This window comes from Amaranthus tricolor, chromosome 14 (genome assembly GCF_026212465.1).
Source record: "Amaranthus tricolor cultivar Red isolate AtriRed21 chromosome 14, ASM2621246v1, whole genome shotgun sequence".
NCBI lineage: Eukaryota > Viridiplantae > Streptophyta > Magnoliopsida > Caryophyllales > Amaranthaceae > Amaranthus > Amaranthus tricolor.
This window is the reverse complement of record NC_080060.1, coordinates 2,523,899-2,540,344: the sequence shown is the minus strand read 5'-3', so window position 1 is coordinate 2,540,344 and position 16,446 is coordinate 2,523,899. Positions and strand designations below refer to the sequence as shown.

Below are 16,446 nucleotides of genomic sequence, written 5' to 3'. Positions count from 1 at the left end.
GTGTTACACTTATTGACCCAACAACCAATACCTAAATTTACCAAACATCTCCATAAACAGCTGATTTTTTCAACTATTTTAAAAGCCAACATAAACGATCAACATTTCTAGTTGGCCAAATAAGCCAACTAAAAAGCCAAAAACCAATAGCCAATAGCCAATAATCAATTGACAAACACCCTTAGATTTTACTAAATGATATTAAAAGAATGTTGAAATTGTCATGAAAATAAAAGATAGTTTTGGGAACATTTTCATTAAAAAAAACTCATAACAAAAGAAAATAAATGGATTAAAAAGTAGTGTGACAATCTATTTAGAATAGAGGTGAAATGTAGAAACTAATGCTATAGTCGAACAAGAGCGGTTGGATGTTAGGATAGGATAATTTCTAGTCGGGTTTGATTTTGGTAGAATTGGATTCAGGTCGATCCAACGAATTGAGGTTTTATTAAAAAAATATATATTATTTATCAAAAAATTAAAATATTTTTTGTTTTAAATATTTTCTTATAAATCCACCGATTTTAAAGCTTTGGTAAGAGAAATATTGACTTAAATTATTAAATTTATTTATAACTGTATTTGATTTCTGTTAAAGAAAGGGTGATATGAAATTTAAAACTTGACGAATTTTTAACAAAGTTAAAGCAATTGAGTTTGAATTATGGTCAAACTCGACCCAAATTTTACCATATTTCAAATTGAATTTTCAAATTTTACCATATTTAAGATAGAATAGTGATAATTTGTTTACGTAAACAAAAGAATAATAAATGCAAAAGTGAGCATAAAGTTGTCTTTTGCATCAATATTTAGACGTTTTACAGCCCGTTTGGTTGATGGGAATGAAATGTTGTAATGGTAATAATAATGAAGAAATGGATATGAGAATTGGTAATGAAGATTCTTTTGTTTGGTGTGCATGACTAAAGAATGGTAATGGGAGATAATATTCCATTGATTGCATTTGGTTGTTAGTAATTAAAAAATGGTAATGACTCTTAGTTTCATTATTATATATTTGTATCTAAAAGCATTATTGTATTTAAATTATTCTATCTAATGATTCTTTTTTTAATAATAATATTTTTTTGGATAATTACATATTACCTTTTTTTTCTTCATTATTTTTTTTCTTCAGCTCGAAACAACATTACCTTATTTTATTACCACAGTAATACTTCATTAACATTACAGCCTAATACCAGGTTCTTTGATAGTAATAAAAATGGTCATTTTTGGTAATTTCATTACCTTATTTTATTACCATCCATTACCATTGAAGGCATCCAAACAACCAAATTTTTTATTACTTAATTTTATTACCATTACTGCCCTCTAATACCATGTACCAAACGGGTCGTTAGGGTAATCAAGTTCTCAAATGTTAGAAGTATTTGAAGCAGGTTGAAGGTGGACGAATATGGATGGAGATCACCAAATGTTTCTACAAAATGAATAAGAGTTACTAACCCGAGATGAGCTCTAAGAAAGTTCATTAAAATGTTTAAGTCATATATGAAGCCTGAATGCAAATACTTCTAGATAGGGGTGATCATACATTATGTAAGGTATAAAAGATTTTAGGGTCCGGGACGAAATATATTACGGGCCCTAATTATATATAAGATATAGAATAATAAATACAAAATTTATAATTGAGCTTTATATTATCCGCTTTTTTTTTATAATCATGCTATTCAATAATTTGTAAACAACGTAACAATTATCATTTGGCTTGGCGGTTAAGTGCACAAATTAATTACAATAGGTCTCAAGTTTGATACATACGAGATTAAAATCTATCTAACTTTTTCGTGGGCCCTGAACACATGCCTTTTTTACCCTTGTCTAGGTTGAATATCTAGTGTGTAGAGATAAAAATGTTGTCACAATATAAAAAATGTCTTGTAAGTAATTGCTCTTGACGAATAATTTAAGAGTTTTGATATATATTATGAACAACTAATTTTGTGAGAAAATTGCCTCTTAATGAGACGATTTCATAACAAAGAGCTATATTTTTATAATTTGTATAAGTTCAACCATTTAGTTTATGTATTGGGCATGTCTCACAGTGACACCGTCTCATATAATAATTTATATTTAACACATCTTTTCAACTCATCCACATATTTATACCACTTTTTAAAAATCAGTTTTTCTCCCTTGCATTGAGTTACTAAAAAATTGTACTTGAAGCAAAAGTTACTGAACATTAGGAGTTACTCTCTTCGTTCCTTTTAATTTACATCACTTTCTATCCCCACACTCCCACTTATTTTGCACCCTTTACTTTTTTAGTAATGATTTCACTATTTTTATTTTGTTTTTATTGACAAACTTATTATCTATCTTCATCTTTACCATTTATTAATTTTTTTTCTTATTCGCTAATTTTAATTTTTCTTTTACTAAATTTTACCCAAAATTTTTAAGTGTATTCTCATAAGGACATAGGAAATATAAGATAACTTCAACATTACTATAAAAAAAAAAAATTTAAATTTTAGCAAGAGGGAGAAGCAATATTGCTCGTACTTCACCTTATGTATACATGTACTTGCATGCTAAGGCCCTTGTACTAGCAAAATTTGCTTTAAAAGATTGCCACCTCCTCCAACAAAATAGTACTACAACCCAATCATGTCTAAATATTCCCCATTAATAAACTCATTGAACCCATAAATAATCTTTCTCTCTCTTCTTCTCTCTCCTAATTAGCCTCAAATTTATCAATTAATCTCTTAATTACCTCTTTGATCTTATCATTAAACCAATTTTATATACTCCTAATTTTAATTATAATTCATAATAATATCATATTTATATAAAGTTTTTCACTTTAAATATTCTTCCTTTTTCCTTTTCCTTTTTCACTTGTAAGTTGTACTACTCTATATTTTTGTAGTACACTATTCTTCCTATCAAATGTACATCAACATTTTCTACTTCAAACTTAATGGTTGGCAATTATGTGTTCAAGATAATTAGCTCCTTAATCAACATTTAATCCTTTTTTATGGTCTCTTATTAGGCTTGTTGGTAAGACTCTTATCTCTTAATTAATTATTCCTTTAATTTATTGCAAATTATATCATGTATATATTGTATGTTATTCTTTCTTAAGCTATAAATATTGGTGCTATTTAGGTTTGTCATACTAGTATTAAGTATCTTTAATTTCTTAGGTTAATTAGTTGATAAATCTTCTTTAATTTTTTTTTACTTCATTTTCTTTTTATGTTGTGGCAATTGTTTATTACATAACACATGACATTGAAACTTATTTATATCACAAATTCTTTTATTCTACCCCTTAATTTTAAATTATTAAGTTCAGATTTATTTGTTAAACAATCAAAGTACAATTTTTAAAATTTTAAAATTTCAGATAACAACATATTACATTGAAAAGAATCAATCACGAAGAACAATTCAAATATTATTCGCCATTTAAATATATTCCTTACACATAAAATAGACTAGACAGCAATAATTTAAAAATATACGACTTTTTATAGCATCATACTATATGTAATCTCAATTTCAATTTGTCAATTCATAACTTTCTATTGTAACATGCCAGAGATGATTCAATATCTCTTTTTTCTGGCCTTCTATGTTCCCACAATCATATTATAAAAACATTGACTAAATGTACCATTTGTTTGTATGTCTAACCCTCCTTTTGGAAGTCCCCTCTATAGTGAGGAAGATGACTTCTCTTTCCCTTGTCAACCACTATATGATGATGATAATAATAATCCCATCAATTTCCCACCTCTTATTCAAGATCAAAACACAAATTTGCCCAATACATCATCACAACCCATGTTAGAATACCAAGATTTAAGCATGTTTTTACAAGATCATGATCAAGATTATGCACTAATAGGGCAATATGATGATCCTAACATACAGGAAACAATCAATTGGCCAATTAGTCCAATTGAACAAGTGGGTCCTAGTAAGGTTGTTGTTGAGGATTCTTCTCTTGGGTATCATGATATGCAATACTATGGGCCCGCCACCGCTACCGCCATCGCCACAACCACCGCAACCACCACCACCGGTGATCGAACGGCTGCTGCCGTTGGAGGTGGTGTTGGAGAAGGATCAACAAGCAAGAAACTTGATCATAATGCTAAGGAAAAAGTTAGGAGATTGAAGCTTAATGAAACATATTTGACACTTCGTTCCTTGCTCCCGGATTCTAGACGAGCTAAGGTACTCTACAATATGTAACATGTTAACATGTTACATTGTTTTTGTTGTTTTAATTGTTAGTTTATCTAGTAAATATCATTTAATCGTTGATGAAATTAATGATTTATGGATAAGAAATTAGTTTTTCCGTATATACAACATAGAAGTAATCTTTAATTTACTAATATCTGAAGGAGAATCGACTACACATAATTTTAGAAAGTCGGATTTGAAACCAACGGTATGGACTATAGCTAAGAGGCTAATTAATTTAAAGTTTAGTTGCTCATAAATAATTTTTACGCATAAAATAACATGAACTATTGAGAAGTACACAAGATCAAGAAATATGAAAATGAAGAAAGAGGAGCAAGAAAGACACATATGTTATAAATAACTTGTTCATGGACTATAAAATCCACCAAATAAGCGGAAGTCGATTGTATAATGATGCTTGAGTACAAAGAATATAATTGAAAACTCTCACTAATCGTCTCACCCATAAAACATCAAGAATATTGTGTTTAATCACACTCAAACCTTCCCTTTGTGGCTCTCAATTGTCACATACATTACTCTTTGAATCCTTAGTCAAGCTCCTCAAAATGTATTAATCTATTTAGAAGAAATAAAGACTCGGGGGTGTTTGACAAATTAATTTATTTAGCAATTTTAGCTTATTTTAATACAAATAGAGAATTGAGTGGGCAAACCAGCCAATTCTAATATTTGGTAAACTAGGGTTGAAACAACTTAATGACATGAATAAGCTGTTTTTGAACAAGCTGCTCATAAGAGTGAGTTCAAAACCAGCTGGTCAAATCCGATAATAAAATCAACTGGTCAAATCAGCCACCGTAATCGGCTATCAGCTACCAACTATCAGTTGTTTGCCAAACACCCCCGTAAGATATATATTTATAAATGTGCGGAAGAGAATTAGAGATTAGAAGCCTGCAAAACAAAACAGGGCATTTATGCTCACCTGCTCGGCCGACAAAAGGTCCAGTGCTTGCCCAAACACTATATGCACACCATAATTTGTTAGTAGCTAAGCTTGCCATTCGCGGGTGCTCACCTGAGCACCTGGATTCTTTGCAGTCGAAAACTTCTCCAAAGCAATTTTTGTCAATGTATTGTTATCGTACTCACTCGATCAAGCTGGCACTATAACAAATTTAATGACATTGAATTTAATGACATTAAAAAAATGCAACTGATCTATATTTTTAGTGTAATAATTATTTGTTTTTATTTTAAGTTCCACTATAAAGTGATTTAGTAACACTTTATTTGGCCTGTAGTGGCATATATAATTGTTACTGTAGTCTATAGTGACATTTTTGAGAAATGTCACTAGATTCTATATCGCGAAAAATTTTAGTAAGTTTTTTATTATGCTGCTAAATGGTTTAATAAATATCACTAAATCCATTGTATATACTATTAGATATTTGAAGTAGTGATAATTAAATTAAATGTCGCTAAATATATCCCACTAAAAGCAAATTAAATTATATTGGAGTGTGAAGACATTCTATTGTAAGTCATACCAAGCTCCTATGCATATCTTCCTACTCCAAACATCAATGTAGATTCACAATACATACTACAATATTACATTCCAACTACTTTAACCAGTATAGTGAGTTAATTATTGAGTCACACTCATACACAACCCTAATAAGCTCCTAATAACCCTTAAACAATATATTACACAAGATTTCAATCAACTAATAGCTAATGATGCATTCATATGTTGGTAATTTCATTTCGAGACCACCAATTTTTTTTACCGTTCGTTTAGTATGAGATGTTTCACCATAAAATGAGCCTATATAGTTAGCAAATTTTTCTAATTGATCAAAAATTGTAAATGATCACTTTAACGCACTAAATATATATGAGTCAGCCCAATAGAAACGGTCTCAACATGAACATGAGACTATCTCATTTAAGAATTTTTGTTTTTTAATGTTGAGTTGGTAGAAATAATTAAGGATGAGAAGGCATACTTCTTGGTTCTTGCCATTGAACAAACAAACATAATTGAGGCTACTTTCCTAATGGATTGTATGTTCTTATGCTCATGTTGTTACTCTTGAATTCTTTTTCTTCCCTTAACAACCTCTAAGCAATTTTTCGGTCATCATCTACAGGACTACAATCATATTTTGGTATGATATTTATAACTAGCTTGACTTCTAGAGAAAATGTACGTGATATCATCAATTTGATTACTAATATTCGCTTCTTATTCAATATTGGAAATATCTTGATTTAATACAGAAGAAATGGAGTGCACCATATATAATAGATAGAGCCCTTGAATACGTCCCCCAGCTTCAAGCCGAGATAGAGAAATTAACACTTGAGAAGAACAACATGCTATCGGTGCTAGGAAAGAAGCAACGACAAATCGATGTAGGTAGAGATGATCATGAATCTAACAAAGTTAACAAGACATTAACAGTGTCTATAAATGAAGTAAAAAGAGGTGAAGTAATAGTCCAAATTTGTGAACATAATAACAAAGTTGGTACGGTGTCCAATTTGATTGGGAAACTAGAAGGCCAAGGCATGCAAATCCTTGGTGCCTCTTCTCAACATGCATGTCAAGATAGATCATGCTTCCATCTTCATGTTCAGGTAACTTTAATTTGCTTCTTATCTTTTTAAAAATCTATGTAAATGGAAAAATATCTATCAACAATAATAATGTGAGATTTTTAATTTCAAAAGATTGGGGTTTGCTTCATGAATGAACAACTACATCGTTTTCAATGGTTGTTCATGTCAAAAAATCAATTCAACCAAAAACTTAAGTTGATGGTTGAGACCCCAAGATACGTTATATAACCTAAAACGCCCCTTCACACAAGAGCCTTTTTAGAAGTGTGAATGCAATACATGCCCTCCTCATACCTGATGCTAATTATTCCACTTAAAAGCAGTGTTGTTAATGGTATTTTATGGGCGTTAGGCAAACTAAAAAAAGTAGGCCCTCTAAAGGGTCAATTCTGAACTTTAACGGCTTTTTGAAAAAATAATATAGATGAACAATATATATTATAATTATCATTATAAATGTAAACATGTCATATAGTACTTCTTAATTGATAAAAAAAAAAAAAAAACCAATCATAAATCGGAAATTTTCAAGTACCAACTTCATTAATTAAAATTTTCAAATATTGGGGCCATTCTAATTCTAAGCCCTAGGCAAATGCATACCTTGCCTATAGTCAGGAACGACCTTGCTTAAAATGAGAGGTGATTGAGATTCGAACTCATGAACTCGTATCACACTAACTTCTGATACCATGTCAAGGAATCAATGCAACCAAAATAATGGTTGAGACCCCCAAGATATATTATATACTCTAATAGTCCATATGGATTTTTGTTGCTTGTTGTCAGTCCCAAGCTCAAATAAAATAAGAGAATAAGTGATAGGTAGTTACAGTTTATTTAAAAAAACTTAGGCACATTCATAATCATAAACGAAACAATTGCCTTAGTCGCATATATAAATCATATACAAAATGGGAAAATATGAATGTTTATCTTCATACTTCCGTCACACTTGTTACCACTTACCACCCTTAAAAACTGACTCTTGTTATCATAATTCATAAATGTGTATTGTCTAGTAAAATACTCGTAACTAGTCTTAAGCCCTATTATGGTTAATAAAAATTGTTGAATGATCTTTATCGATTTGGTAGCACCTTACATATTTCACTCAACAAAATGCAATATAATTAAAGGAGAAACATAATAAGATGAATTCTAATAAAAGTATGTCATATTAGCTTAATTAGCGATCAATTCTATTCATTTATCTTAAGGAATTTTTATCTAGTAATTCTGAATTGTTTTTTTTCACGTGGTGGACAAATGTTTTGTTTTATGTGATTGGTGATCTTAAGTTTTTAACTTTTCCACTTGATAGACGACAAAAAGTTAAGATTTTTGTTAAATTTATATTATTATTACCCATTGTAAAGAATTTTCTTAAAAAACATCGTCAGTTCATCATCATTATACATCCTTATGAAGCACGTTTTTTAAACATATGTTTGAGATGTTTGTCTACCATATACATATAAAAAAGTGAAAAATTCAGGGTCATCATACAAATTTAAAAAAATATTTTTCCACCAGACCACATAAAAAAGTAAAAAACTCAGGATTATCGTAAAATTTTTCTTTTATCTTATATTGACATTGATTGTCATATTAGGCCTTATAGTCATAGGTATATTATAAAGGTAATAAATTGTTTTACTTATGCATTAGTATATATAATAATAATAATAATAATAATAATAATAATAATAATAATAATAATACTCCGACTACAAGTGCCGGATGAAGCTAATACAATTTTCCAGAATCTAATAATAGAAATACTGTTTTTGTGTAGATGGGTGAAAAACCGGTAGAAGAAGACTATGTTGCAGTATTATACAAGAAGATCATATCATGGTTGTCTTAGTATAACCAACGAAAGTTCTCGATACAAAATTTTATCATCCCGATGCAAAGATTATTGAAACGTGCTTAACAGAGTTCTTAATCTCCACATAGGAGCAAAAACGCACACTCACATAGAAAATTAACATAGTATTATTTTTTGGACTAATAACGAAAAAAATTTAAGAGCGTAAGATGAAATTTTGTTCTCGAAATTATTACAAATATGATCATTCATTAAGTTTATTTGTAAGCATTCGCTATCATTCTTGAGGTGTTTAGTTCCTTTAGTTTTTGCGGGATTTTGTATTTGGAATTAACACAAACATTTTAACATCAAACTATAGTTTTTGGCCTATTATTATATTGTATTATAACATCAAACTATAGTTATAGTTATTATTTTAGTATTTCACTCGAAAATATAGTTAGAGTGGGAAAAATAACAAATAATTCACACCCATACTCCCTCCTGAGAGGGTAAAGAGTAATATAGTCAATAATACTCCAAATAGATCAGAGAGCCCTACACATAGGGAGATATAAGTAACATTCAGTGCTTATGAGCAAAACTACTTATAAATCACAACACAAGCTAAATTAAGAATGAATTATTTGAATCGTTACAGCTTTACAGTTCAGCTATTATATTTTTACAAATTGCAATATGCGAATCATGCATTATACAAGAATCTCCAATTTGGTTACAAATTAAGTGTATTTTCTTAGGTCTTTCTTTTGTGACTAGAGGCTTAGAACAATCTAATACTTTTATGTAGTACTCTTTTCGTTTCGTGTTATTTGTTACATTTTGACCAATATATTAAAAATTTAACAAATAATATGAAACAAAGGGACTATATACTTTCTTCCCCTTATTATTGTCTGCTTGGCTGCTATTAGACGAAGTCTTACCGATAATTTTATAGTTAATCACTTAATTAATTGCATTGATTATTGTCTTTCAATTAGAAAAATGTCACATAAAAATCATTATGTTTCAACTTGATTCAAAGAAATCAATCCATATATGGCCAATGGGCCTCTTACCTTTGGAGGAAACAATCATCTAAGACTTATTCTACACTCTTGAAATTGTCATTAAAGAATGTGTATGATTTTGTGTCCAAAGTGAATAGTATTAAATTGGACTTGGGACAAAGCCAGTTCAACTCCTTACAACAATGGGCCTCATATGACCTATTACATCTATTTTAAAACTTTCTTTTGATTTTAGTTTTTTTGACTAAGGGAGGAGTAGGCTAAGGCCGGCAGGGCTGAGTAAAGCTATATGATGATTCTCTATGAGATATCAAATATCTAATTCAAACATTTTAACTTGTCTCTAGTGCCGAATAGTGAAAATGAAGATTCGTCATATCGACCTGATTGCTTGTTTCAGACCGAATATTCGAAATTGCTCAACACTTGCTAGAGGGGGAGGAGGCCACGAGAATCAAAATCAGAACCTTACTAGAATGAAATGATACATACTTTAACAGAGATAAAACTCATTATTTCTCTGACTACACACAAACTTGATGAGATTTCTTCCGAAAATCATATGTAGTAGAAGGATCGGCCACTAAACTTATAAGTTGGTGAATATCTCACTAAATCACCAATGTGAAATCATGAGTGCATTTCCTCACCAAAAAACTACTTGTATATGCTTATGCCTTGTTTAATTCTAAGAGTATTTAAGTATGGATAAGTCTTGTATAAATTTAATTCACATTAAAATATTATACATATTTTCGTTTTAAAGAATAGAGCAGTTGATTTAAATAAAAAATAAAGAAATTTTAGCAGAGATACACAATATTTAAGTCTGGACTAAATTCATATAGGATGCTCTGATGTATAATTTAGTGGCGTTTTACCAATTCGGGAAAGAGGTCCCTAAAATTAAAAAGGGCTTTATTAAGAGACATAAATGTCATTATTTGACACTTATTGTGTAACCCACAATTTAAGTATTAATTTATTGTCAGCGTCCTATTAATTAAATTTATGGGTATGATTTTTTGACCCTGTATAATATCACAAATTCTTGTGGGAGATAGTCTTTTAAGAGACCATTTCTAATTGGACCGAACCATAAAGAAAAACATAAAGTAAGAATAAGCATTAAGTTTTAATGGTTAGCTCTGAGAGATATCTCTCAAAGAGTTAGTCACGCAGAAGACCGGTTAATATAATATATATGTGCGGAATAGATTGACTATAATGATCCATCAAATTTATAGTCCAAACATCAATGAAACAAAAAAAAGAAAATACAAATAGATTTGCTGTTGTAGTAAATCCAAACCGTTGAAGGCCATCAGAAGACAAAACTAAGTAAAATACAATTTTAAAATATAGTTATAATTTCTGTCGACATTATATATATTTTATGACAAAATAAAAATAACACCCTTATAACGTAACTAGTACTCTATCCGTTTTATATTATTTGTTACACTTTGACTAAAACTAAGAGCTTTTTAAAAGTGTAATAAACAATATAAAACGAAGTACGTGAGAGAATTCTCCTATAAACAACTAGACTAGACTTGTCTAGGCATATATTTTCAAAATTTTAGTAATATCAAAGTAAGTAAATGTCCCTTTATTTGTGTTCATAAATATACCATATGTAACAACCAACATTCAATGCTCTTCTTTTGTTCTAAATGTGGGCATCAAATGTTCACAATTCTCATGGCTCAATAATTGCTGCATCTAACCACTCATTCAGCTGTATCTTGGTTAATTTTGGCAACTATAGGTGATAAATCCCTAGAGTGAACATCCATCACTAGCCCATTCTTCATGAATAAGGTCAAGGACATTTTTTGCTCAACCTTATGACCTTTTGTGACATTAAGTCGGTGGCGGAGAAGAACCGCCGCAGCTATTGACTTCATTTGGAGGTAGGCTAAGTCTTTTCCTAGGCAAATTCTTGGACCTGCATTAAACGATACAAATTTAAATGAGTCGGTGATTTCTATTTTCTTACCGTCTGATGATAACCATCTTTCAGGTCTAAACTCTAAGCAATCCTCGCCCCATATGAACTTCATACGCCCTACTGAGTATATTGAGTAGGTGATTGCAGATCCAGACGACACGAATGTTCCATCTGGAAGCACATCATCAGCAACCACATGCTTAGAATCTTGTGGTACAGAAGGGTATAGCCTTAGCGTCTCTGACAATGCAGCCTTAAGATATATCAATCGATCAACTTCCTCAAACTCTAGTGGATCATCAGTCCACTTGGTTACATCACTACCACGTGTCTCCCTTAGAACAGTACAAATTTCCAAGAGGATTTTTTCTTCCACACGTGGATGATTACTAACAAGCCAAAAAAACCAACTAAGCGCCACAGAGGACGTGTCACGTCCAGCTAGGATAAAATTAAGTACAACTTGTTGAAGGAACTTATCAGAGTAGGATTCTGCTTTCCTCATAAACCTTGACAACAAGTCATCATGGGCCCCGATTGATTGCTGACTCGTCAATTCATGCTTACGTGTATCAATAATATTCGTCAAATACTTATCCACGTGTGCAACACTCTCCCTCAAAGTAACCTCCATACCAAGCCCGACCCATTTTCTAAACCTCCATATAAACTCGGGTAAAATAAACCGTTGAAGACTAGCTTCAGTAGCCTTATCAAAAGCCAATGCAAACCCGTTTTCAGGCAAACCGGGTTGAAGGGTTTTGGGATTACCACCAAAAGCTAACCCACAAATGTTATCAAAAGTTAACCTAAGCAAAAGGTCTTGTAGATCAACGGGTTTACCTGTAACTTCTGCCTCTTTCAAAATCGGAACAAACCGGGTCTTAATAGCCCGATTCACCCACCGACCCATAGCTTGTCGGAGGGTTCGAGTGGTAAATTCAAGTGCAGCTGTTTTCCTTTGAAATAACCACGTATGACCATCCGAATTAAAAATCCCTTCACCAAGCAAATCACGAAAAACTGCTTGCCAAGTGGGACCCTTTGGGTAATTATCAAATCGAACCTTAAGTATATGCTCAAGATTCTTAGGGTGGCACGTTACAGTAACCAGGCCTTGTTTGCGCGCTAAAAATGGTAGTGCGCATATACAGGTCTGGTACGTACCACCACAAGATCGAAGATTCTCCGCAATCCACTCATGCATACGGTGTCCATTCTCGATCAAGCCAGGTAAACTACCCACTAACGGCCATACACGTGGACCGCGTAATGGCCGTGCTAGTGATTTGAACCATACTATATAAAGTGTGATCACTGCTAGTAAAAGTAACAAAGTGAAAGGTTCCATAATGATGGTTTAATTTGAATAATGTATTTAAGGAAAGAGTATAATTGTATATGACTATATGAGAATTGGGAATTGTTTTATTTGTACATGAATGTGTGTAACAAGTATATATATAGAAGGGGAGAACAAGAGTGACTGATTATGGGACAGATGTGTAAGACTTCCTTTGTATCCAAAAGATTACCGTACTTTTCTTTAGTCCTATCATTATAACTCTATAATATTTCTATTTTAAGTAATATTTTCGTAATTTCTAAAAAAAAATTTATTAACGTATTTTTTTTCATTTTCTTTCACTTTTAATTATATTTATACAATTTAGTGTTTGCTATTAATTTCTTAATATTTGTGTCAATTATTAGTGTCGCAATCTCTTAGACGAAAAGAGTAAAATAGAGTTGAAAAAGTGAGAATGTGCATGCAGAGTGCAGTTAAGAAGTAAGCTACTGACCAACTAAGAAGACAGCAAATTTTAGGTAATAAAAGTCAACTAAGGTCGTTGGAGAGTTAAGAAGCAGGAGTATTTAACCATCAACAACCAACGAACTTTGAAACTATGACTAGATCTCTTTTATCTCACTGCTAGGGGATAATGTAGATTTACCACTTGGAAGTACCAAAATTATACTACTCTATCTATATTTATTACACAAACAAGCGATCTTATGACGGTATGATAAAATATGGAGTATAATATATTTTGGAGCTTTAACCAGTAACTTAAGTTTATGGTCGATTAAATTGTTTTTTTTGAAATCGTATCATAGTGTATCTCGCTCATAGGAACTATTATTAGAATCTGGAGAGGCATGGAACTGAAGATTATGAGTTTCAATCTTATAAACCTTTTTCATTATAAGTAGAATATACTCCCTCCGTTCTTTTTTGTTCTTTCCATTTATTTTTTGCACAGTTTTCAAAGCAATTTTCGAGCCTCAATATATCTAAATATGCATTATAAAAAATATATGATAAAAAGTGTTCGTTAAGACGAATCTAACGATATCTCTCATAGATATATTTTATTATACATATGTCTTAAAAATCTTAATCAAATTTTTTACTCCAAAACAAAATATTCTAAACCGGAAGAACATTAGGAAATGAAGGGAGTATTATTTAATGCTTTGACAATATATAATATACTAGGGAATCCATATCAAGGCCTTTTTAGGTTGTGATCTTGGTATTTATTAATAATTTTATTGATATTAAATTGTATAACATATAATATGAAAAAATTATAGTTAAAATATTTGAGCACACATGAAGAAATAATGTTTACTTGATCTATGGTATAATAATTCCCAGGATTCGCCCTGATAATACACAAACTAGGTTAATTGGTAAAGTTGTATCAGTGTATGAGGTTGTCACTTGGGATCTAGTCTTGTTTACATTACTTTATCCTCGTGTTTCTTCCATTTCACTGCTAGCTAGAGAATAATTAATTTACTATTGAAGGTATATATCAAAATATAGTCTTTTTTAATGAGTTATAGCCATCGATTATTTGATATATCGGTGATTAATACTGTTTTACAAATTTGTTGCATTGCTTGAGGTTTGAGAATCTAATCTCGTTTTTATCATTTTATCTTAAGTACCGAAATAAAGTTATTTTAATATCGTTTTTATCATTTTATCTTAAGTACCGAAATAAAGTTATTTTAATCGATTTATAGTGGCTAGTTTAGTTAGTAAAGTGGTGGAGACTACATGCATGGAAAATTAAATTCATTCACATGCATGCATTATTTTGTCAAAACCTTAATGATCAACTGTTTTTACAACCTGTGGGAATGCTTGGAATTTCGCTTGATTTCTTATCACTATGCTCGCTTTAATAAATCACGCTTCAACTGATCTACTAACGGTTTATTTAATGGCATTTAAAAGTAATGCATTTTTCAATCAACCACTAGACTTAATAGAAGAATACAAGGGTTGCACCACTTAATAGTGTTGAATTGGTCACTCAATTATCAAAACAAAACGTTTAATTAAGGGTATTATGATGGATTTTCAACTTATTTGAACTTACTTAATTTATTTAATTACTCATAAATCAACAAAAAGGTGAAGCAAAAATTAACAAATTCTTTAAAGATCTGTGCAATTTTAAAAATTATGATATTTTTCTTATTGTATTTAAGTTAAAAGTACAAGTATTTGTACTTAACTTTATATTGACTAGTTTCAATGGTTCGGTTCAAGCAGTTTTTTTTTTTTTGAAATTGAACTAACATGACCAAAACCAATGGTTAGATTCGGCTAATGCCCTCTTTAGAGTCGATTCATTTTAAACTATTGGTTTGAGTTTTCCTGTTTGATTTATGGTTCAGTTACAATCATTTGTAGTTGTATGTATGTACTTATTCATAAAAATGTGAAGTTTCCTTTTCCGTTGTGATGGCGAATATAGCATATTCAACTTGGTTAATATTTTGTTACCAAGTATGGAGAGAGTGAGACTAACATCTCCCATTTTTGGTAAAAGTACAACTTTGAGCTATTCTTATGATAGACGGTTTTTCGATGAGGCAATTTCAACATTGTGATTGTTAAAATTTCTACTCGTATGTTGCAGTAATTTATGGAAAGGGAAATTCTATATGGTGACTTTCAGTTTTTTGCTTTTCCACATATATTTTTTAAATTCGCGTGGTAACCTTAAACTTTCAAGTTTTCCATGTTGTAGACAAAGTGTTAAGTTTTTGGTTAACTTAAGTAATTATTTCAACTAGATTTCGAAATATGTGGTCAATTAGGATGATCTCGATGTTTGTTTTTCAAATAAAATTTCGTTACATTGGGTAAAAATATCGCAAAATTAACAAAAAAAAAAACTTTTCTTTTGTTTACCTTGTGGAAAAGCTAAAAGGTCAATGTCACCACGTGGACTAAAATAAATTTTGTCTATTATAAAAAAAAAGCTAAAAATTCAAGATTACTACATGAAATTTCCCTTATGATTATCCACAAGTTAACGCCCCAATAAGCCAAAAATTCCAAATTACAGTGTTTAAAATTTAATTTCCAATAATATTATACATAGTTAGAGAGTGTTTGGTATGTAGGAATTGAAATTTAAGGATATAAAAGTGGATTGGGATTGAAAATTGATTATTGGGAATTGTTAAAAATATAATTCAAGTCTTTGTTTGGTATGTGTGATAATAATATTAGGAATAAATTGTTAAATTTATCATTTAACCCTTTTTAAATAAAATAACATGTTCAAATTTTTTAATAAATAAGGATAAATTACTTTTTTTTACATATATCTCAATTCTCACCCATCAATTACCACTGTCTCCATGTTAATTTTTTCTAGAAAATTAAGGGGTTTTTCCCATTCTCATTCCCTTTCCGACATTCCCTATATTTTTCTCATTACTATTTACTAAACATAAAAATATAACATACTTAGGGGCCATTTGGTTGG

The 16,446-nt window shown here is 30.6% G+C and overlaps 2 protein-coding genes across 2 annotated transcripts; one reads left to right on the top strand and one right to left on the bottom strand.

Annotated features, from left to right (window-relative positions):
* Positions 1 to 3,089: 3,089 nt before the first annotated feature.
* LOC130799666 (transcription factor bHLH160-like) lies at positions 3,090 to 10,535 on the top strand. The gene is made up of 3 exons (XM_057662839.1): positions 3,090 to 4,233; positions 6,502 to 6,861; positions 8,642 to 10,535. The coding sequence occupies exons 1-3, from the start codon at positions 3,679 to 3,681 to the stop codon at positions 8,711 to 8,713; spliced, it is 987 nt and encodes a 328-aa protein (XP_057518822.1). The 5' UTR covers positions 3,090 to 3,678; the 3' UTR covers positions 8,714 to 10,535.
* Positions 10,536 to 11,035: 500 nt separating this feature from the next.
* Positions 11,036 to 13,192, bottom strand: LOC130799665 (cytochrome P450 86A22-like). Its single transcript, XM_057662838.1, has one exon. It carries the CDS (start codon positions 12,996 to 12,998, stop codon positions 11,427 to 11,429), a length of 1,572 nt encoding a protein of 523 aa, XP_057518821.1. The 5' UTR covers positions 12,999 to 13,192; the 3' UTR covers positions 11,036 to 11,426.
* Positions 13,193 to 16,446: the final 3,254 nt, after the last annotated feature.

Coding starts and splice junctions, on each gene's coding strand:
- LOC130799666 (XM_057662839.1), top strand. CDS start 3,679: ATGTCTAACCCTCCTTTTGGAAGTCCCCTCTATAGTGAGGAAGATGAC. Junction 4,234..6,501: donor CGGATTCTAGACGAGCTAAG/GTACTCTACAAT, acceptor GATTTAATACAG/AAGAAATGGAGTGCACCATA. Junction 6,862..8,641: donor GCTTCCATCTTCATGTTCAG/GTAACTTTAATT, acceptor GTTTTTGTGTAG/ATGGGTGAAAAACCGGTAGA.
- LOC130799665 (XM_057662838.1), bottom strand. CDS start 12,998: ATGGAACCTTTCACTTTGTTACTTTTACTAGCAGTGATCACACTTTAT.